The sequence below is a fragment of the Lepidochelys kempii genome, chromosome 2 (genome assembly GCF_965140265.1).
Source record: "Lepidochelys kempii isolate rLepKem1 chromosome 2, rLepKem1.hap2, whole genome shotgun sequence".
In the NCBI taxonomy this organism is placed as follows: Eukaryota; Metazoa; Chordata; order Testudines; family Cheloniidae; genus Lepidochelys; species Lepidochelys kempii.
The window spans coordinates 103,966,996-103,991,094 of NC_133257.1; the positions used below are offsets into that span (position 1 = coordinate 103,966,996).

Genomic DNA, 24,099 nt, shown 5'->3' on the forward strand with positions numbered 1-24,099 from the left:
GATGAGGATACAAATATTGTCTCACTGTTTTTTGGGGTTTTTTTTTACAGTAACATCTACAGGCCAGGGTCCCATTGGGCTAGGCACTGTAGAGACACGTAATAGACAGCCCCTGCTCCAAAGAGTATAGGATCTAACTGTAAGGCTGTAAACAACAGGTGGCTTAAGCAAACTGATGGGGGAATCACAAGGAAACAATGAGATTATACTGTTTAGTGGGGAAAAAATGGTGATCACAGCAAACCATCTCCCTAACCACTGATGAGTTGTTAGGTTCTTGATAGGCAATATGGCCGAGAAGGTCTTAATGAACATTAATGAAATAGACCTCCAATGAGGTGGGAAAATATTATTTCTCCTATTTGATAACTATGGACAATGACATAGAGAGTTCAAATGACTTGCTCAAGATAACACAGTGAGCCAGTAGCAGTACTCGTTTCTTTTGAGTTAGTCTTGTGTTTTAACAACTGTAGACTGTACCTTCAGGTCCACCTTGACATATACTTATATGCACTAGAGGATTCAAGGGAAAAAGGGAAGCTCCTCACTAACACCATCTTTTTATACACCATAAAAGAGGTTAACAAAATGTACCACTGGGCAGATGATATTGTAGTTTTTCCTGTAGTTATCACTCAGTTCTTGTTGTAACCAACTCTGTGCAGGGACTTACACAGCCACTTTTAGATTTTTTTAGACCACTGACTCCACAGAGCCTTCAACCCTCTGCTGTAGCTTATTTTCTGTCTAAATAGATGAAACTAGAAATTTGGACTCTGCTAGACTGACTTGAGTGTGCACTCTCCCTCTGTCATCCCCAGACTGAGTGAACATGAGATGGTTCTACAGATAGATGAACAATGATGAAGAGAGGTCAGCACCCTGTGACACTCATATGATTGTTACAGATTCTCCTGCTGCCAACACTACTGCTGACTAAGCAGTGGCAAATTACTAGATATCCTCCTGTCCACCGAGGCCCCACCCAAGTTAGATTCAATCACCATCTAGAAAAGAGCTTTCATTAGAGAACACATGGTTAGAAAGGGCAGGGGTCACTCTCCTCAGAATGGGAGCATGGGTCTTTAAAGAACTTTGATTCAAAACAAACACAAAACATTCTTAATAAACAAAACTGAATTAAAGTCAAGTTTAAATCCACCCTCCTCCCCCAGTCTCACTGCATCCAGGTTACATGATTGCATCCTGCTCCCACAGTCTTAAATCATTTTCTTGCCTGATCTCTCACCATAATCCTTCCATGCTGAGTTAGCTGCACTGAATAGATGACACAGGCTAAATCTGTATCTGTGTCCATCCTGTGGTTAGATAAAAAATTGATCACATCCACAAAGAGAAACTGAATTCAGGTCTTCCAGAAGTACCCCTTCATCTCTCTCAGCTATTTTTTATCTCAGGTTGTAGCCTTTCCTCTCTACTGAAGCTTAATGAAAAGTAAATATTTTCCCTGAAATTTCACACAACCCAATGGAACTTGTCAAAGTCAGATTCAGGGCTCACATATCTGGGTGCACTGGCAAAGTGCTTTGCTAACCCAGATATGTGAGCCTTGAATCTGACTTTGACAGACTTAAGAACATGCTTAAGATCTTTGTCGAACTGGGGCTTAAACTCCCACTCCTGTATTGAGGTCCACTTTTGTAGACCACTGCACCGCCACAGCACACCATTCAGGTAGACCCTAAGGATATAATATCTTTCTGATATCATTGGCTCTTCCATCTCCGTCCAGGTCTCAAAAGGCACTCTTCTAGTAACTGCCATTTCCCTTCTGATAAAGACTAAGTTCTTAAATTACATCACCAGTGCAAAGACAAAGTCAACACAAGCCTGAAGGCATTGATTCTTGCTTTACAAGAAAGAAGTATTATATCTCAAGGCTGAGTTCTCTTTATTTCCTTGTTAAATGTCAGATAACATTTCAAGGGAACATTTAAATCTTTTTTTTTATAGTGATTACCTTGTATCTTTCTTTCAAGAAGTCAAACCAGATGCAACTTGAGAGTTCACATACCTCCTCCAGAATTAATGTTAACTCAGTTTAGTATTCAGGTCTTGCAAATAATAAGGATGATAAAGCCTTAAAGTATGATTAATTATTTTATTAATTTTATTTTAAGTTATTAATTTTATAGAAAGGAGGCATAGTATAATGGTCTAAGCACAGAACTGGGATCCAGTAACTCCTTAGTCCCTCTGCTGTTTTAGGCAAATCATTTAACCTCTGCCTCTGTTTCTTCATCTCTACAATGGAAATAATAATGCTTACCTCCCCATCTCACACAAAGGCTCTCATTGTAGTTAATTTTAAACACTTCTGTTGTGTATTGAAGATTCACAAAGTATCTGCTTTGATTTTCTTATCAAAATGTGAACTTTGTAGAAACCCCCCCCAAAAGATTTTAAGAAGCTAGAGAAGAACACAGTACTCCTTCTTTGGTTCCAGAGAAACCCGTCTTTCATCTGATGTTGTTAAAACGGGAAGTTGCCTAATTGTGTTCTGTAGTAAGAAACTTGTAAAACAGTTTTATCCTCAAAGCTTCTCTTTCTCTTTTTCTTTTTCTGCTTCACTGTAGATCTTCTGCCTAGAACCTTCCTTAGCTCTTCCCTCCTTACTGACTTCCTGCTACTGATATAAAGATATATCTAATTTCACAGCTCCCCCCAATACCTCATCTTCTATAGAAACAATCTATTCAATATTTTTTCTGCAAAAATCTATACAGCTACTATCTTTTCCTTATGTTCCTTCAGATCAATCCTTAAGTGTCATTTCTGCTATGATGGCTACAAAACCCTTCACTCTGGTAAAAGCTAGGTAAATGGTAAACCAGGGCTACTGCTCTTTGGCTTATCACAAGATTTTGCAGAGTGTATGTAAATGAATATTCATACTACTGTTACCTCTCAGTATGTCCTAACTACTGTTATGCATTTCCCCTTATTTACTTGTTTCATCCATCTGCTGCCTCTTGAATCCAGTCTTTGCAGCAGGGATTGTTTTTACTATATGTCTGTACACTCCCTAGCACAATGGACCCTGAATTGGTTGTCCCACTAGGGACTGTAATACAAATAATTAATAGGAATAATATATGTAGATAAGACATCAGCTTAGCCACTCATCTGGATCCAATGGCGGAGCCAGATTTTCTAACCATGGGAAGTGATGTGGGTTCTCTAACTTGAAATCTTTAAATCAAGATTTGAGGACTTCAGTAACTCAACCAGAGGTTATGGGCCTATTTCAGGAGTGAGTGGGTGAGAGTCTGTGGCCTGCCATGTGTAGGAGGTCAGACTAGATGATCATGATGTTCTCTTTTGGCTTTAAGTCTATGAGTCTTGTAGTGATTCACTCACGGAGTTCAATCTATTTAGCTTGACAAAGAGCAGGTAAAGGGAAGTTTGATTACAGTCTGTAAGTATCTCCATAGGGAACAAGTATTTAATAATGGGTGTGACAGGATTGGTCACAGAGACCCCCTTGGGACTGTCACCTGATGTGCTGAAACTACCTCTGAGCCAGTTTTCCCTGACAGCTTGGGACTCCAGAACCCTGTCTTATTGTGCCAGACACGTTAGTCTGCTACAACACAGACCCAGGTCTGGTCCACCCCCGCAAAGCTGCAGGCTTTAACCGAAAACCACTCAGCAGGTATTCCTGTCTCCAGCACCCAGACACCCAGCTCCCAATGGGATCGAAACCCCAAATATATCAGTTTTACTCTGTATAAAACTTATACAGGGTAAACTCAAATTGTCCGCCTTCTATAACACTGATAGAGAGATATGCACAGCTGTATGCTCCACCAGGTATTAATCACTTACTCTGGGTTAATTAATAAACAAAAGTGATTGTATTAAGTATAAAAAGTAGGATTTAAGTGGTTTCCAGTAATAACAGATAGAACAAAGTAAGCTACCAAGCAAAAGAAAAAACAAAACACTCAAGTCTAAGACTAATACATTACGAAACTGAATATAGGTTAATCTCACCCTCAGAGATATTCCAATAAGCTTCTTTCACAGACTAGACTCCTTCCTAGTCTGGGCCCAATCCTTTTCCCTGGTACAGTTCCTTTTAGTTCCAGCTAAGGTGGTAACTAGGGGATTTCTCATGACTGTAGCCCCCTTGTTCTGTTCTACCCACTTTTATATCTTTGGCACAAGGCGGGAATCCTTTGTCTCTCTCTGGGTTCCCACCCTTTCCTTCTAAATGGAAAAGCACCAGGTTTATGATGGATTGCAGTACCAAGTGATATGGTCACGTGTCCTGTGAGACCCCATGTCTCCATTCTTTCCAGCCTGACTCGCAGGAACACAGGAAGACTTTCAGTAAACAGAGCCATTTATAACCAATTGTTCTAGTTAATGGGAGCCATCAAGATCCTGAGCCACCATTAATGGCCCACACTTTGCATAGTTACAACAGGACCTCAGAGTAATACTTCATATTTCTAGTTTTGGATCCAAGAATGATACATTCACACAAATAGAATGTACACACTCAGTAGATTATAAGCTTTGTAATGATACCTTACAAGAGACCTTTTGCACAAAGCATATTCCAGTTACATTATATTTACACTCATAAGCATATTTGTTTTAACATATGGAGTGCAACGTCACAATGGGCTCTTCCATCTAGCAGAAAAAGGTATAAAACAATCCAGTGGTTGGAAGTTGAAACTAGACAAATTCAAACCAGAAATGAGATTTAAATTTTTAACTATGAGAGTAATTAACCATTGAAATAATTTACAAAAGGCTGTAGTGGATACCAGCAGGACAGTGGGGTGGGAGGAGGTATTGTTTCATATTCTCTGTGTGTATATAAAGTCTGCTGCAGTTTCCACGATATGCATCCGATGAAGTGAGCTGTAGCTCATGAAAGCTCATGCTCAAATAAATTGGTTAGTCTCTAAGGTGCCACAAGTACTCCTTTTCTTTTTGCTAAATTGGAAAAATCACCTTCTTCATCAATGCTGTCACCATAAATAAATAAATAAATAAATAAATGTAGCTCTGGGAAATTCCAAAAATATATAGGGGTTACTGAGGTAACTCATGAGGATGCAATTCTGACATCCTTTCAGTTTTGTTCTAAAAGGCGGGGAGGGTGGAAGACTAACAGGGCAACACAGGGCAAGGATAAAGGTGGGACACAACTGGTGCAAGCAGTGCTTGCAGCTTGGTGAGAATAGTCTGCAAAAGGAGGAGTGGAGATTTAGCTATCCATAAATCTTACAGGGCTAAAGAGAGGTGATATGTACCAAAGCGAAGACCTTGAAAGGAGGTCTGAAAAGATTGTAACAGCTGGGAGGACCAGATGAACTGACAAACACTGTACTCTGTGAATAATAAATAAATAATAATAATAATAACAAAGGTGCAGAAGCAGTAGAAAGGAAATTTCCTCTCCTGCAGTTATTTAGACAGTTATAGGGTAAAGTATGAAGTTTGTTGTATCTAAGATTAGTTTCTTGTTTCCAGTTCTTATTGTGTTCATAGCATGTTTTTATATAATTGTTATTTATAGTTTTGTGTGTGTTTTTAACATCCTTTCTTTTGTATCACTGTAATTCTAAAATGGCTTCATAGTGTGGAACAGTTCTTTAAAACAGAGATCCTCTCACAAAAAAACACCCCTCCCAGTCCCAATATTTCCAGTGGCAAGACAGCATTTGGTTACATAAAAAGTCATTAAGGAACCAAGATTAAAATAAAATGTCTTTGAACTGATGCGTACCGCAGCTTATGTCTCCCTAGTCGGTATCTATGCTGTCTCTTTACTCTCCCAGATTGTTGGGCTTTACATTATTGGCTCAGAGTCTCCCCTTGCTGCCTTCAGCTCCCACTGCCAAGGAAGACCAGACAAAGCATAACATGAGTCAACAATTAAGGGTGAAGAGAAGTGTTTGGGTCAGGGGGGCATTTTTAAAGTCAGTTGACCAAAAAAAGCCTCTAGGACCATAAGCATCTCTTGGACTGAGCTGCAACTAGCTGCAGAGCGGAAGACTAATATTGTAGCTGCTTTACCACTGTGACAGAAAGCTGCTCCACAGCACAGGCCACCTGGCAGTGCTCTGGGGTTCAGACAACAGCTTGAGAATATCTATTTTTTTAAAAATTGTCTTCTATAACACTCCATGAGGCTTACATGCAGATAAATGACTCACTTACTCTGATTTTATACTCAACTGAAGTCAGTGGCATTTCTCCAGGTTTACATTAGTATAACTGAGATAAACACTTGGTCCAAAGGGCACAAAAGGGGAGTAACCTAAACTTTGGATACATAAGGAAGCACCCTGATCCTGTTTTAACTTTGAACACGTATACCAGAAATAGAACAGTGGTGGAGGTATAAATTATTAAAGCCCTATCGGGGCATGGGGGAAAACTGGACAGATTCTACACCTGTGGGGACATGCATCTGCAACAAATGCAAATCAGTTTCCACACCAGCTCACTCCTAGGTAAACCAAGAGCTCGCAAGCTTCATATATCTAGATCCTAGAACACTGCTAATTGTATAAAGGCAGGGGGGATGCAGGAAAGGAAACAGGGAAAGGATCATTGTGGATGATTGAACTGCTCATTCCAGGGTGAATAGTATAAATTTAAATTTATAAACATGTGTTAATATCCAGGTGATAAACTGCATGTAGCCACCATTTAATAAACAAAGAATAATGCATACCAGAAAAATGTTTATCTTCTTGAAATGTGATATTGCTCTCACCTGAATTGCCTGAAAAGCAAAACACAAGAGCTGGACCAATGACAGGTCCAATATCTTGTGTTGTTTCTGGATCTCCAAATGAGAGCTTTAAATCACATGAAAGGCAATTTCCCTGCTTTCCAAAGAAATGCACAACATTTGCTTCTAACCTTGCAAAGTGCCCAAGTATCATATCTTGATCCAACATTATTCAAAATGCCTTTTCTATTAATAGTAATTTAAGAATAAAATATGTAAACTATTTACATTGCAATATCATGCTGGGATCAGGATTGAATAGATGCTGCACAAGCTCAGTTCATGTCCTGAAGAGCTTGCTGCCTTCTTCATGACAAGATTCAAAATTAGGGCACAACACACAGAGCACTTGGTAAAGAGAAAGTCAGGATAAACTGTGCTAACGTAGTTACAAATAACTGACATTTAAATGTTTCAGAGCAGTAGCCGTGTTAGTCTGTATCCGCAAAAAGAACAGGAGTACTTGTGGCACCTTAGAGACTAACCAATTTATTTGAGCATCAGCTTTCGTGAGCTACAGCTCACTTCATCGGATGTATCTGAAACCTGTCATTATGCAAGGCACTGCATTTAGCCGTATGGAGTGGAAATCTATCAACTTCAAGAAAAAAAAAGGAATGCATCCAATGAAGTGAGCTGTAGCTCATGAAAGCTTATGCTCAAATAAATTGGTTAGTCTCTAAGGTGCCACAAGTACTCCTTTTCTTTTGACATTTAAATATATATATTTCAATTAAGCAAAATGGAATAAAGTAAAAAAAATGACTTTCCCTCTTGTTCATCTATCTAGCTGTTAGATTATAGAAAAGTCAAAATTTTGTCTCTCCTTCTAAGACCTGGTTATGTGGACTATAGCCTTTGGCTAAACAGGTGGAGATAAATGAATGTTTTTCAAAACATTTGTAATATTTTTCTGTGACACACACAGAACACATGATACAATGAGGAATAAAGACTTTATTGGCATTCATATGATGCTGTATGTATTTCACTAGTGATGACTATACTTTTCAATAGCAGCATCTGCAAACTCATGGCAATAAAATCTTAACACACTTCACCACCGTGTTTGTGTGTATGTATAAATAATTTTATAAATATCATAGCAAGGGCGTTAGAGACAAATATAGTTAAGACCATCTGGGCATTGTCATAACTTCATTATGAGTAACTTAAAACCTTTTTGAAATTTTCATCTGTTGGACTGAAATTTTTCAGACATTTGACAGTTTGAGCAAAAAGGATAGCAGCCATTGTTGAGTACGAGGAGGATCAGAGTGAAGAGAGAGTGGGAACTTTCCCATTATGAAAATATTCTTATATGCTTTTTTGCATAAGAGCCTTTGGTGAAGGACCTTGTCAAAAGCTTTCTGAAAATCTAAGTACACTATATCCACTGGATCCCCTTGGTCCACATGCTTGTTGACCCCCTCAAAGAATTCTAGTATATGGGTGAGGCATGATTTCCCTTTACTAAAACCATGTTGACACTTTCTCAACAAATTATGTTCATCTATATGTCTGACAATATTGTTCTTTATTACAGTTACAACCAGTTTGCAGGTACTGAAGTCAGGCTTACAGGCCTGTAATTGCCGGGATCACCTCTGGAGCAATTTTTAAAAATTGGTGTCACGTTAGCTATCCTCCAGTCATCTGGTACACCAGCTGATTTAAATGATAGGTTACAGACTACAGTTAGCAGTTTTGCAATTTCACATTTGAGTTCCTTCAAAACTCTTGGGTGAATACCATCTGCTCCTGGTGACTTAGTACTGTATCAATTTGTTCCAAAATCTCCTCTAATGATACCTCAATCTGGGACAGTTCTTCAGATCTGTCACCTAAAAAGAATGGCTCAGGTTTGGGAATCTCCCTCATATCCTCAGCTGTGAAGATTGATGTAAAGAATTCATTCAGTTTCTCCACAATGGCCTATCATCCTTGAATGCTCCTTTAGCACCTTGATCATCCAGTGGCCGCACTGGTTGTTTAGCAGGTTTCCTGCTTCTGATGCACTTAAAAAAAAATTGCTATTACGTTTTGAGTCTTTGGCTAACTGTTCCTCAAATTCTTTTTTTGCCCTCCTAATTGTATTTTTACACGTCATTTGCTAGTGTTTATGCTCCTTTCTATTTTTCTCATTAGGATTTAACTTCCACTTTTTAAAGGATGCCTTTTTGCCTTTCACTGCTTCTTTTACTTTGTTGTTTAGTCATGGTGCCTCTTTTTTGGTTCTCTATGTTTTTTAATTTGGGGTATACATTTAAGTTGAGCCTCTATTATGGTGTATTTTAAAAGTTTCCACGCAGCGTGCAGAGATTTCACTTTTGGCACTGTACCCTTTAATTTCTGTTTAACTAACCTCCTCATTTTTGTGTAATTCACCTTTCTGAAATTAAATGCTACAGTGCTGGGCCGCTGTGGTGTTTTTCCTGCCACAGGGATATTAAATTTATTATATTATGGTCACTATTACCACGCAGTCCAGCTATATGCACCTCTTGGACCAGATCCTGTGGTCCACTTAGGACTAGATCAAGAATCATCTCTCCTCTGGTGGGTTCCAAGAAGCAGTCATTTAAGGTGTCAAGAAACTTTATCTCTGCATCCTGTCCTGAGGTAACACGTACCCAGTGAATATGGGGATAATTAAAATCCCCCATTATTAATTATTATTATTATTGAGTTTTTTATTTTAATAGCCTCTCTGATCTCCCTGAGCATTTCACAGTCACTATCACCATCCTGGTCAGGTGGTTGGTAATATATTCCTACTCCTATATTCTTATTATTAGAGCATGGAATTACTATCCATAGAGATTCTACAGTACAGTTTGATTCATTTATGATTTTTACTTCATTTGATTTTATGCTTTCACATATAATGCCACTTCCCCACCGGCACAAGCTGTTCTGTCCTTCCGATATATTTTGTACCCTGGTATTACTGTATCCCATTGATTATCCTCATTCCACCAAGTTTCTGTGATGCCTATTATATCAATATCCTCATTTAATATGAGGCACTCTAGTTCACCCATTTTATTATTTAGACTTCTAGCATTGGTATATAAACACTTTAAAAACTTGTCTCCTTTTAGCTGTCTGTCATTACACAATGTAATTGAATGGGACACTTTTGATTTGACTGTTTCTGATCAGACCCTGCCTGTATTTTTCATTTTCCATCCTCTCATCCTCACTAGGACATAGAGATTCTCTATTAACAGATCCTCCCTAAGGTATGTCTGAACCATGTGCTCCTCCTCACCTGTCGGCTTTCCCCCAGTCCTTAGTTTAAAATCTGCTCTACGACCTTTTTAATGTTAAGTGCTAACAATCTGGTTCCATTTTGGTTTCGGTGGAGCCCATCCTTCCTATACAGGTTCCCCCTTTCCCAAAAGTTTCCCCAGTTCCTAATAAATCTAAACCCCTCCTCCCTACACCATCGTCTCATCCATGCATCGAGACTCTACAGCTCTGCCTATCTAACTGGGAGCATCTCAGAGAATGCTACCATGGAGGTCCTTGACTTCAATCTCTTACTTAGCAGCCTAAATTTGGCCTCCAGGACCTCTCTCCTATCCTTCCTTATGTCATTGGTACCTTCATGTACCACAAGCACTGGCTCCTCCCCAGTACTACACATAAGTCTATCTAGATGTCTCGAGAGATCCGCAACCTTCGCACCAGGCAGGCAAGTCACCATGTCGTTCTCCCGGTCATCGCAAACCCAGCTATCTAGGTTTCTAATGATTTAATTGCTCGTTACTAATACCTGTCTCTTTCTAATAGCTGGAGTTCCCTCCCCTAGAGAGGTATCCTCAGTGCAAGAAGATACCACCACATCATCTGGAAGGAGGGTCCCAACTATGGGATTATTTCCCTCTGCAATAGTTAGGTGCTCTCCTTCCCTGGGACTTTCATCCTCCTCAACAGCACAGAAGCTGTCAGACCTGGGGTGGGACTGTTCTACTGGTCTTCCTCAACTCCTCCACTTCAGCCACTCTGGTCTCCAAAGCCCGTACACGGTCTCTGAGGGCCAGGAGCTCCTTGCACCAAATGCACACATACGCCACCTGCCCATAGGGCAGGTAACGTACATGCCACATTAGGTGCAATAAACTGGGTAGCCCCCACTCTGTTGCTGAACTCCTGCCGCTGGTTCCTTTGTACCATCAGAATCTTCTTAGCATATGCACAAGTGCTCAGGGGGCAGGTGGCCAGGATTCATCACCAAATTTGATCCACCAGTTTTTGATCTGCTGATTGGATCACTAGCTTCTCTGGCCTTGGCACAACAAAATCCTCTAGCCCCACACAGACAAGGACTGCAAAGATTACTAAAAAGCAAAGATTTTTCAAAATGTATGCTTTTTACTTTTGCTTTTCTGTCTGAATGGTGACAAAGAGGACTTGTTTGTTTCTATTGTTTCATTTTCCCATTCTCATATAGTCCACGATCCTGCTTTCATGGGGTTGCAGCTACTCTGTAGTAGGAGGTGTAAATGTAGACAAAGAATATTTCACTACCTCTTGAAGATTTGGCATAAGAGTATTTTAAGCATCTGTAACTTTTTCCCAAGCAAAAATTAATCCAGATTTTAAAGCCAGCAGGAGCTAAGGTGAATGTGAACTCTCTCAGCATCACTAGGGCAGAGCTCCCACTAACCTAGTTCAATCCTTGAGGGGCCATTTAAGGATCTGGGACAAAAATGGGAGATTGGTCCTGCTTTGAGCAGGGGGTTGGACTAGATGACTCCTGAGGTCCCTTCCAACCCTAATATTCTATGATATGATATTAACCATTCCTCAACTCTCTAGGCTGAGGGCTCATGCACTTTGGACGGGAATTCAGTCCCCAGAGAAGGGCAGGGAATCAAGGCATACACGCACTGTGCTGCCTGTCACAGGCCCCTCACCTCCTGCGGGTACAGCTCCAGCTCCCCGTCTTCACTGGCACAACAAGGTCAATTCGTATTTTTAAAGTGAAAACACAAAAAGAGCGAAATTACCAAAGACGAATAAGCTCAGGCTCCCCGCTCCTAGTCCCTGCACCCCTCAGCCACCACCTCGTGCACAGTCCCCTCCCCAGGCAACACTGCAGCCCCGCAGCCAGCCTCTATCCGCCCCTCTGCTTTTCCTCCCTCCCATGCGCACCGCCACAAATCCCTGCGTCAGCCTTTCCCCCCCGCCCCCGACAGGACACCCCCATTCCACCCGCACGCGCTGGGAACTGGAGAACGAGCGCGGGAGCGCGCGCGTTTTACGGGCAAGTGGGTGGGGCAGCCGCAGAAGCCCCTCCCACTTGTTTCTATGCCAGCCGCGCCGAGCAGCGCCCCTTCCCATCAGCTGCGGGTGACGTCAGGTGTCTCCGGCAGTCCCTCGCGCGTGATGTTTGCGCGGCAGGGTGACGTCGGGTGACGGTTCACGGACGGGAGCCGGTTCCGGGCGGGCAAGATGGCGGACCACATCCCGCTGCACCCGGTGCCACGCAGCACCCAGCGGCGAGCGGCCTATTACACTAGCGTCCCCGCCGCGCAGAGGCACAACCGGTACGGGCTGGGGCTGGGCGTGGAAGGGAACCCCTGAGCTCCGTGGCGATGGGGATGGGAGGGGCCCCGGCCTGGCGAGACCCGCCCCACCTCGCAGGCTCCTCCACGGGGCTGGGATCCCCTCTTTCCGCTCCCTGTGGGGCAGGGGTGAAGCGTGGGGGTGGGTGGCGGCCCCGGGCACTGCCAGGCCTCCCATCGGCTGTGTATGTCTGGGGGTGGGGGAGTCTCCCTGCTGGCCTGGGGGTGGGGGAGTGAGGGTTTCAGGGGAGGTGTGTGTGAGGTCACTGCTCCAGTTCTCAGCGCGGCTGGGGGGGTCGAGTCAGAGGGGTTCCGAGGGAGGGGAGGAGAGGGTGAGGGACGCCTCAGGTGTCCTGTAAGCCTAGTGTAAGGGGCTGTGGAGAGGAGTCTCAGTCCTGTCGTTCCTGTGTTTGACAAAGGAAGCTTTGTCTGCCCCATCATCCATAGGCAGTGTCATTATTCCCACAGTAAGTGGGTCCATTTGTCCTGTTTTCCGTTGATCTGCACAGCGGTCAGGGGAGATTGTGAAGCCATGAAGTTGGGCATGAGGGTTAGGAAGCCGTTGTGGTATCTGAAATGTGATCTAACTTTCATTTAAAAAAAGTTGATAACTATGTATTTGGTTTTAAATGTGAACGCTGGTTACTTTCATCATCAGCAGTGGCACAGAGAGCCTATTTTCATTGCCTGAGCTGAAAAATTAAAAAAAAAAAAAAATGAACAAGTAGCATAAATAGTGCAAAGTAAATAAGATTTTAAAGAAGTCTGTTTCGCTAATCTACCACGCAATGTATACATAATGCCTTTTTTGTCTTAACCATGTACCTTTACTATTTTTATATAGCAATTCAAAGAGCCTTACATTGTAGTGTGAGCTGCAGAGAAGGTGGCTTTAATCTTGCATTCCCTTGTGCATGTGCTCAGTTTTATGTGACATCGATGAAATTGCTCATTTGCACAAAACTTAGCACATGCTTAAGTATTTGCAGGATCAGGGCATACTTGTGTTATTTTTACTTAAAATAAAGACAGAAATATTTATTAAAACATGATGGAGCACTGTGTCATGGCTAGTTCAGGAATGTGGCTTCTCTTCCCTGCTCTGCCCCTGGCTTGCATTGCGACCTTCAGCAAGTCAGGAAGGGCTTGTCTTTGTGGCATAATTAACTTGAGTTAGAACTTGATTTTAGTTCCAAATTTGAGTCCTGTCCATGCATGACACATCTTAATTTGAATGTGGTAGTGCTTTTTAACTTGACTTGGCTAACCTGTAGAGGTATGTCTACACGGCATCTGAAATCAGACCTCACAGCCCAGGTAGACATGCTCATGCTAATTGGGCCTGAGCTAGCATAATAAAAATAGCAATGTGGATGCTATGGTTTGAGCTGGAGCTTAGGCTCTCAAGCCCACCTGACCCCGGGCTTGAGAGCCTGAGTTCCATCTAAGCTGCAATGTCCACACTGCTATTTTTAGCATGCTAGCTCAAGCCCTGCTAATATGAGTCTGTCTGCCTGGTTAGGAGGCTTGCTCCTAGCTGCAGTGTAGATATACCTTTGGTGTATGGAGTATATCTTGAGTTAACACAACTTGTCAGTTACTAACATAATCACTCTGTGCATTTTGAGTGTTATTTTGCAGTGTGGCTGTTCTAATTCGAGCTTGGTTTATTTTATAGGAATGTGGATAACTCAGAATGAAGATACAGTGTTGCTCTAAGGACTTGATGAACAAAAAGGTTTTATTTAACCTATTAGGGCCTGAACTCAGTCACTTATGACAGGTTTCAGAGTAGCAGCCATGTTAGTCTGTATCCGCAAGAAGAACAGGAGTATTTGTGGCACCTTAGAGACTAACAAATTTATTAGAGCATAAGCTTTCGTGAGCTACAGCTCACTTCATTGGATGCATTCAGTGGAAAATACAGTGTGGAGATTAATATACACAGAGAACATGAAACAAAGGGTGTTACCATACACACTGTAACGAGAGTGATCAGCTGAGCTATTACCCGCAGGAGAGCGGGGTGGGGTGGGGGAAGAACCTTTTGTAGTGATAATCAGGGTGGGCCATTTCCAGCAGTTGACAAGAACCTGTGAGGAACAGTGTGTGTGTGTGTGTGTGTGGGGAATAAACATGGGGAAATAGTTTTACTTTGTGTAATGACACATCCACTCCCAGTCTTTATTCAAGCCTAAGTTAATTGTATCCAGTTTGCAAATTAATTCCAATTCAGCAGTCTCTCGTTGGAGTCTGTTTTTGAATTTTTTTGTTGAAGAATGGTCACTTTTAGGTCTGTGATCGAGTGACCAAAGAGATTGAAGTGTTCTCCAACTGGTTTTTGAATGTTATAATTCTTGACTTGGTGGCTGAACTTTGTGACTTTGTCCTCACCCATAACTATTTCACATTTGGGGACAATGTATACCTTCAAATCAGCGGCACTGCTGTGGGTACCCGCATGGCCTCACAGTATGCCAACATTTTTATGGCTGAGTTAGAGCAACGCTTCCTCAGCTCTCGTCCCCTAGCGCCCCTACTCTACTTGCGCTACATTGATGACATCATCATCTGGACCCATGGAAAAAAAGCCCTTGAGGAATTCCACCATGATTTCAACAATTTCCATCCCACATCAACCTCAGCCTGGACCAGTCCACACAAGAGATCCACTTCCTGGACACAATGGTGCTAATAAGCTATGGTCACATAAACATCACCCTATACCAGAAACCTACTGACCGCTATGCTTACCTACATGCCTCCAGCTTTCATCCAGACCACACCACACGATCCATTGTCTACAGCCAAGCTCTACGATACAACAGCATTTGCTCCAACCCCTCAGACAGAGACAAACACCTACAAGATCTCTATCAAGCCTTCTTACAACTACAATACCCACCTGGGGAAGTGAAGAAACAGATTGACAGAGCCAGAAGAGTACCCAAAAGTCACCTACTACAGGCCCAACAAAGAAAAGAATAGAACGCCACTAGCCATCACCTTCACCACCCAACTGAAACCTCTCCAACGCATCATCAAGGATCTACAACCTATCCTGAAGGACGACCCATCACTCTCACAGATCTTGGGAGACAGGCCAGTCCTTGCTTACAGACGGCCCCCCAACCTGAAGCAAATACTCACCAGCAACCACACACCACACAACAAAACCACTAACCCAGGAACCTATCCTTGCAACAAAGCCCCTTGCCAACTGTGTCCACATATCTATTCAGGGGATACCATCATAGGGCCTAATCACATCAGCCATGCTATCAGAGGCTCATTCACCTGCACATCCAACAATGTGGTATATGGCATCATGTGCCGGCAATGCCCCTCTGCCATGTACATTGGTCAAACTGGACAGTCTGTACGTAAAAGAATAAATGGACACAAATCAGATGTCAAGAATTATAACATTTAAAAACCAGTCGGAGAACACTTCAATCTCTCTGGTCACTCTGATTACAGACCTAAAAATGGCAATTCTTCATCAAAAAGACTTCAAAACCAGACTCCAACAAGAGACTGCTGAATTGGAATTAATTTGCAAACTGGATACAATTAACTTAGGCTTGAATAGAGACTGGGAGTGGATGGGTCATTACACAAAGTAAAACTATTTCTCCATGTTTATTCCCCCTTAGACCCCCCCCACTGTTTCTCAGAGGTTCTTGTCAACTGCTGGAAATGGCCTACCTTGGTTATCACTACAAAAGTTTACCCCGCCCCCGCTCCCCTGCTGGTAATAGCTCACCTTAAGTGATCACTCTCGTTACAGTGTGTATGGTAACACCCATTGTTTCATGTTCTCTGTGTATATTAATCTCCACACTGTATTTTCCACTGAATGCATCCGATGAAGTGAGCTGTAGCTCACGAAAGCTTATGCTCTAATAAATTTGTTAGTCTCTAAGGTGCCACAAATACTCCTGTTCTTTCAGTCACTTACGATTCTGTATATATTCTGGAGCAGTTGGTGACACAGTACCTAAATGTAGCAGGGAGCTGCTGCTTTTACCTTGCTTTGTGTGTTGCAGTCATCGTCTTTTGTACTGTAGGAGGAAGAACATTGGTCTTAGCAATGTTTGAGGACCCTAAGGAATTGGTGTAAATTAAATTGATATAAGGTACTTCTCAAACTAAAGTAACTTATACACAAGAGGATTACACAAACTTAACTAATTTCTAGACAACACAATTTCCTTGTGTAAACAAGGCATTAGTCCTTCACTTTAAAACAGATACTAAAGAGTTTTAGTTTTTCCCAAAACTGAATACAGGATCAGAGCTTTTCTGCTATTGGAAGGAAGTGGTTTGGCAGGGCAAATTGAGAATATCAGTTAATGACCTTAAAGAAGCTATCTTAAAGGGGCTGCAAAGAAGTTTAAATTTTCAGTTTGCCGTACAGGACTGGTTATATTTATACTACAACTTTGGAGGGCAGACTTATGGATATGCAAAATGAGGTGGAATTGGACAGTGCCAGGAAGGTGAGTTTTCTCAGACTCCCATTTTTCCTGGCATGCGGGTAATCATTTCAGCTATTAATTTTTATATCCTTCCTCTTTTTATGGCAGGTTTGGGCAGGGGATGGTGGCAGCTCAGGAGTAGAAATAATTGAACCTCAGAATTTCAATTTTACAGGAAATGTTGACGTTTTGAAATTTCTCAGAAAAGGTAAATTTCCCACATTGTGTGTCTGAAAGGAAGTATGCTGATTGAAATTGACTGATTCTGTTAAGTTTCACTGTGACCCACCACTAAATACCAAGTGAAATTACCCAGTTGGCTCAATTTCATTGCTGTCCTTCCCTCATAGGCTCAGCGAAACTGACAAAGAATCAGGTCAAGTTCAGTCAGCAGCTGCTGAGTCTTCCAGGGTTTGTGGCTCTGGGGCAGTCCACTATGCAGAATGCTCTGGAGTTGAGGACCCCCAGTCTTTCAAACTCCTAAGGCACCTGACTCCCCAGGCTGTGGGAATCCGGCAGCTTGGGTGTCTGGAAGTCCTATGTATCCCTGGCCCTAGTCTGCATGGTGAGGCTGCCCCACAGCCATGGACTGTGGAAGCCCTGGGATCCCTGGCGCCAGGACACTCCATATGGTGTAGCTGCCCTGTAGTTGTGGACTCTGGATGCCTGTTCCAGGATTCGAGTTCCGGTGGTATGGAGCCTGGAAGCCCTGGTAAGGGTGCAGCGCTGTTAATCACCTCTGGCTACACAAGAGTGTGGCTCTGGATGGTTTTGCAGCAATGATGTTCCCCAATTGCAGTCCCTGGTGCCAAGGGATTCCAAGCTCTGGGGCTGTTCTCATGGAGTGGCTGTCCTGGAGCTCTGTGTCCTGGGATTGCCAGCTCCAGGGTTGTTTGTTTGGTAGAAGCCCCAAGAAGCTCCTGTGAAATCCCTGTTTCTCAGAATATTCCTGACCAGATCTGTTCCGGAGCAGGCTCCAGGTGATCAGGAAAGAGACTACCAGAAAGTATTTCCTCTTGTGCTCCAAAACCAATCCATATCTCTCCCTCTGCATGTGACCATTGAAGACGTGGTCAAACTGAAAATCCAAAGGCTTAGCTAGAATGCTTGGACTTTCCATAACCCCTACAAAAGTCAAGCAGATTCACCTAAAATGAATGTGACCTTAATTCATATTTGGCTTGGTCTATACTACACATTCAACTGTCATTCTGCAACTGCTGAGCCTGTAGTTGAAACTCTCCTTGTTGCAGTTGCTGGTGTACAGCTTCATGAGCCATTGGAGCAAGGGGTAGGCTTGGTTTTTCCAAGATCACTTTTGGCATGTCAACATTCCCAATGGTAGTCGACTGATTGGGAAAGAAAGTCCCTGCTTGCAACTTTCTGAACAGTCCTGCGTTCTTAAAGATGTGTGTGTCATGCACCTTCCCTGACCAGTCCACATTGATGTTGGTAAAGCATCCCTAGTGATCTACCAGTACTTGTATTATCAGGAAAAGTAGTCCTTTCTGTTGACGTAGTCTGTGTCAAGGTGGTCTGGTGCTAGAATAGGGATGTGTGTGCCATGTATTGTAGTTCAGAAACTCCAGTGCTGCAAAACCAACCACTAAGTCCTGCATATTTCTTCTCTACATCTTTAAAACCTGAAGTATTTAAAAAAAAAAAGTCTGACTCACTTTTTATTGGAAAGAAAGATAAAGTATAGGATTGAATTGGCAGAATCTATTTTTTGTTTTCTGTTTGTCAAGGTAGTTTAGCTATACAATTCTGTAGTATTGTCAGCTGACTCATATATCCTTATTTTGGTTGGAAATTCATATGATTGAGTGAAAAATAAACAAAGGCCATCGTGTTCATTGTTTTGGGGGGATGGGAGAAACTATAATAGATAGATACTGTTCATTTTCTCTCTCTCTCTTGCTCAACTACAACTATTCTTAGAAAGCCAAGACTGCTGAGAAATACTGTGTTTCTTAGACCAAGCCTAAGCAATAAACTTACATCTGCATAACTGTCGCTCAGGATGTGAAAAATGTACACTTGAGCAATGTAGTTATACTGACCTAACCGCTGGTGTAGACAGCGCTATATCAATGGGACGGCTTCTCCTGTCAACATAATCCACCTCCGTGAAAGGGGGTAATTAAGTACCCCAATGAGAGAAGCTCTACTGTCAGTGTAGTAGCAAGTGCACCAGTATTTTAAGTATAGATCTGCCATTAGGGTGCTTATCCATGTCTTTTTGGTTTGACAAGTGGTGACAAAACTGTTCAGTATAGAAAGATGATAAAACCATAAATGTTTAACTTTTGTTCATATACATTGAATTGTTAATCTACTACTCAGTCAGCAGGAACAGAGTTTTTTGGGGGAGAGAGACAATAAATGCATCTAGCTTTTATTTAACAGCTTTTTAAAGCAGATCTTAGTGTTAAGCGAAGAAATGTTTAAAATCCCAATGCTCCCTGTAAATTACATTATGAAAGCTGAAGCTTTGTACAAGACAGTTTTCTTTAAAAATATTTAGTGATCTTCAGTTTGTGGAAATAAAGGTAAATAAGCACCTAACATTCTGCAGGAAAACACATACTGATTGTAATCTGAACCAAAAATTTCACAGGAGTTTGAATACCTCATTCGTAATTACCTTGATTTCACATTACAATCACTTGTTTTTTGTTCAGATTCTGTGAACATCAGAAAATAAGAATGGCCATGCTGGGTCAGACCAATGGTCCATCTAGTCCAGTATCCAGTCTTCTAGCAGTGGCTAGTGCCAGATACTTCAAAGGAAATGAACAGAACAGGGCAGTTCTCAAATGATCCATTCTGTCGTCCAGTTCCAGCTTCTGGCAGTCAGAAGTTTAGGGACACCAAGAGCATGGCGTTGCATCCCTGATCATCTTGGCTAATAGCCAATGATGGACCTGTCCTTCATGAATTTATCTAATTCTTTTTTGAACCAAGTTATAGTTTTGGCCTTCACAACATCCCCTTGGCAATGAGTTCCACAGATTGACTGTGCATTGTGTGAAGAAGTACTCCCTTTGGTTTGTTTTAAACCTGCTCCCTATTAATTTCATTGGGTGACCTCTGCTTTGTGTGTTATGTGAAGGGGTAAATAACAATGACCTTTTCACTTCCTACACACCATTTATGATTTTATAAACCTGTATCATTATCTCCCCTTAGTTGTCTCTCCTAAGCTGAGTAGTCCATTATTTTTAAATCTTCCCTTATGTGGAAGCAGTTACATCCCCCTAATAATTTTGATGCCCTTTTCTGTACCTTTTCCAATTCTAATACTCAGTATCTATATTATGAGGTGGGGTAACCAGAACTGCAAGCAGTATTCAATTTGTCTGCATACCATAGATTTATGTAGTGGCGTTATATTTTCTGACTTACTGTCTATCCCTTTCCTAATGGTTCCTAACATTCTATTAGCTTTTTGACTGCTGCTGCACATTGAGTGGATATTTTTCAGAGAACTATCCACGGTGATTTCAAGATGCCTTTCTTGAGTGGAGAAAGTTTGTAGCACTGGTCTTCAGTTACAACAGGCAGCAGTATCGTTCCTCATCTTCATCTTTGTATTTCAGCCAGAGGTGTCCTTACCAACAGGAACAATCTCATTGTCAACAACAGAGTTTTAGCTTCATCCTAAAAATAGACACAATTTCGTCTTCTATTCTAGGCTTTAGACCACAGTTTTGTCATGAGACACGAGAGCTACAAACCAATCTTAGATCAATCTACTTCCTCCCCCACCTTTGGAGATCAATTCTCCTATTATTTCAGCAATTGAATACCATCATCACAGACAAGTGGATCCTAGAAATAGTGCACGAAGATATTCAATACAGTTCAACTTCATTCCTCCCCCAACCCCTGTCCCTTCTCTGCCCTCTCATGAAAACCTACTAAGAATAAAAGTTTGCTTTTTGTTGGAAGCAGAGGCCATCAAGAAGGCACCAGAGATATTCAGAGGAAAGGGATTTTACTCGAGATACTTTCTGATCCCAAAAGAAGAGGAAGATCTGCAAACTATTTGGGACTTGTAAAAGCTCAGCTCTTTCACCAGAGAGGTCAGTTTCCTGAATTTCTCTTACATCTGTAATTCCCTCCATGTCTACTTAAGATTGATTTGGACCTCTTGATGTGAAAAATGCATATTTCCATGTACTTATCATACCTTCACATACTGGCCAGGGAGGATCACTACGTGTCCTCCCCTTTGGCCTTTCTATCACCTCTTATGTTTTTACAAACGGCCTCTTGAACATGGCGGAACATCTGAAGAGACAGGATATTTACATTTACTTCTGTTTGGATGACTTCCTCACGGAAGTCTCTGACCATCAGCATGGACTGCACATGTTCGCTTTTGAGAAATTGGGACTTGGAAGAAATCACACCTTCTTACACAGAGAGTCCCTTTTGTTGGTATGATTCTGTATTCCCAAGCAGGAAGAGCCTTCCTTCCAGAGGAAACATTCTTCAAGATTCCGTCTGCCATTCTCAAATTTCGAGAGAATCCCTGCCCCTTCTTCTCAGGCTGATGGGTTCTCAGGTTCTTCCTCAGGCTGATGGGTCTCATGGCCTTGACATCATATGTAATCTTATATACTCATCTCAGAATGAGAGCTCTACAGTGGTTGACTGACAGAACATTGTCTGCCAAATTTAGACGTAGTTGAAGCTAACTCTCCCAAAATTGCTCCTATCCCTGTGGTGGACATGAAACTACAACATTCTGAAGGGAGTGGCATTTAGTTCTCCACAACTGTCACTTCATATGTGCCCAGCCTGGGATGGAAAACTCACTTCAACAACCTAACAACTCATGGTCATTGGAAACACTTAGACTGTGTCTACACTGCCACTTCCAATGCTAAAACTTTAGTCATTCAGGGGTGTGAAAATACACCCCCTGATCAGCAAACGTTTTAGAGCTGAAAAGCGCCAGTTTAGACAGCGCTTTATCGCCGGGAGCCGTGCTCCTGGCGATAAAGCTACCACCACTTGTTCGGGGTATTTTTTAATCAGTGGGAGAGCTCTCCCTTGGCGATTAAAGCATGTCTACACTGCCCAGGCCGCACTGCAGCGGCTGTGCTGTAACGTGGGCAATGTAGACTTCTCCTTGTAAAAACTACTACATATGAATGTATTCAAATTGAGGGTAATCCATTTGGCTCTCAAATAGTTTCTTCCTCATTTACATGACAAAATAGTCCAAGTGGTTACTGACAATGCAAGAGTTATGTTTGATGTGAACAAACAGGAAGGGGGTCATTCCATACAACCACAAGGAAGCTGAGGAAGTATGGGACTGGTGCACCTATGGCAATATTTTTCCCTATTGCTGAACATCTGGCAGACAAAACAACCACCTAACAGATCAACTCAGCCGGGACCCCCCCCCCCCCCCACGTCCCCCAAAAAGCTATATGAATGGTCTCTAAACACATCAGTGACAGAAGATGCTTTTACAGTCTACTTCTAGACGACTTGATCTTTTTAAAATTCCCACCGAAGGTGGTAAGTGACTTCCAGTTAATCAGTCTACCGGTGTTCTTTGCAAATCTCATGTGCACTTGGGTTAGTCAAAACTCTGCATGTAAGATGCTAAAAGGGCATTAACATTATATTTAAATGGGACTAAAGACTTTAGGAAGTCCCCCAACTACCTTTCTTGAAAAGATAATAGTAAGGGTCAGGCTATTTCATCACAACACTTGTTCAAATGGGTTAGACTATGTATTGAAGAGTGCTACAAACTAGTCACATTCCAGTAGGGCTAAGGCAGCTTCTGTGGCAAGAATATAGTACATACTCATTCAGATCTGCAGTGCTATTACATGGATCCCACATTCACTAAAAATTATTCATGATTTAACATCTGGAGCAATGTGAAATTCTAGTAGCAATTCAATTTACTCAGTCCAATTGGTGGAACACTGTTAAAATTCACCTTAATGGCATTTGTAGTAATAATGTGCCATGTTGATTCATGTACAGTAATGGAAAGAGCTATTACTTTCCATTTTATTGCATTGGCTGACTAATACGTGATATGTTATTATGTAATGAAAAATTCTGTTGTTATATGAATGCATAAGGGAGCAGAGTTAAAGTTAATGTGGGAACTTCAACTCTGAATTTCCTGATTTTTGTGAGAATAAACTCTTAAGTTTAATAAGGTACTGATGGTTTCTATTTAAAAGAACATTAAAGGTGGAGAAGAGTGAAATGCCACCAAAACTACAGAAAGAGGCTATACAGGAGAGGAAATAACTTGGTTGCAGCCTGGTATAAAAAAGATGCTTGTTGTACAGATTCCTTTCTGTATTCTCACTTTCCACCCACCCACCCTCCCCACAGGATCCTGGAGCCCAGTTGGAGCCCGGAAGTCTACACAGCAGTGAAACAGCCCTGAAGCTCAAGCCCTAAGTTCTACTTTAGTTCTGTCCCCTGGAGGGTGCATTCTGTTAATCTTGCCTAGTGTTACCTGTGAAGTCTGAGGCAGAACTAGGGATAAAGACTTAGTCCTGCCTTGAGTGCAGGGGACTGGACTAGATGACCTCTTCAGGTCCCTTCCAGTTCTAAGATTCTATGATGACTCTATGATAAAGTGTTTCTTTCCTGGGACTCAATTTAATGCCATAAACACAAGAGCCCATTCTCTTCTTGCAACCTTCTAACTTACTCATTGTCCATACGGTGCACAAAATGAGGCCGGGGGTCTTGAAATGCAATTATATACAATCAGGTCATCATCATCTTCTTTGCAAATCTCATGTGCACTTGGGTTAGTCAAAACTCCGTATGTACAATGCACCTTAAGTGACATGTAGACCAGGGTCCATCACCAAATTTGGTCTGCTGGTTGGATCATTAGCTTCCCCAGTCTGTGCTGGGTACTGACGGGGAGTGTGATGTGAACGCTGATCCATGCCCCCCAGTCATATAAGACGACCATCATAATGTATATGGTGGAATGTTAACACTGGTATTTCCTAAGTTTTGAGTGCTTGAGGATTTTGCAAATGTAGCGTTCTTTTAATGTGTTGTGTGTGTATATGCATAGCTTTTTTTTTTAAGAAGCAAGTTGATAGACCAGATTTCATCAAGTGGAATTTACACTCCTTCCCCACCTGGGGTCATACCAACAAGGTTGGTTGAAACTGAGGGCCTTTAGATCTACAACACTAACCTCTGTGACTTGAACTAAAGTAGCTGGTAGCTTATATAT

At 42.0% G+C, this 24,099-nt stretch overlaps 1 protein-coding gene across 8 annotated transcripts in view; it reads left to right on the plus strand.

Annotated features, from left to right (window-relative positions):
* Nucleotides 1-12,127: 12,127 nt before the first annotated feature.
* The window catches only part of ATP9B (ATPase phospholipid transporting 9B (putative)), a 296,321-nt gene continuing 284,349 nt past the window's right edge, over nucleotides 12,128-24,099 (plus strand). For 3 of the 8 annotated variants that reach the window (XM_073331797.1, XM_073331803.1, XM_073331798.1), the window contains exon 1: nucleotides 12,131-12,345. In XM_073331797.1, the coding sequence (XP_073187898.1) occupies nucleotides 12,251-12,345 (95 nt within the window). In that variant the 5' untranslated portion in view covers nucleotides 12,131-12,250. Of the gene's footprint in view, nucleotides 12,346-14,041; nucleotides 14,102-24,099 lie in introns of all 8 variants that reach the window. The other 5 variants (XM_073331801.1, XM_073331802.1, XM_073331799.1 and 2 more) reach the window with 3 other exon arrangements.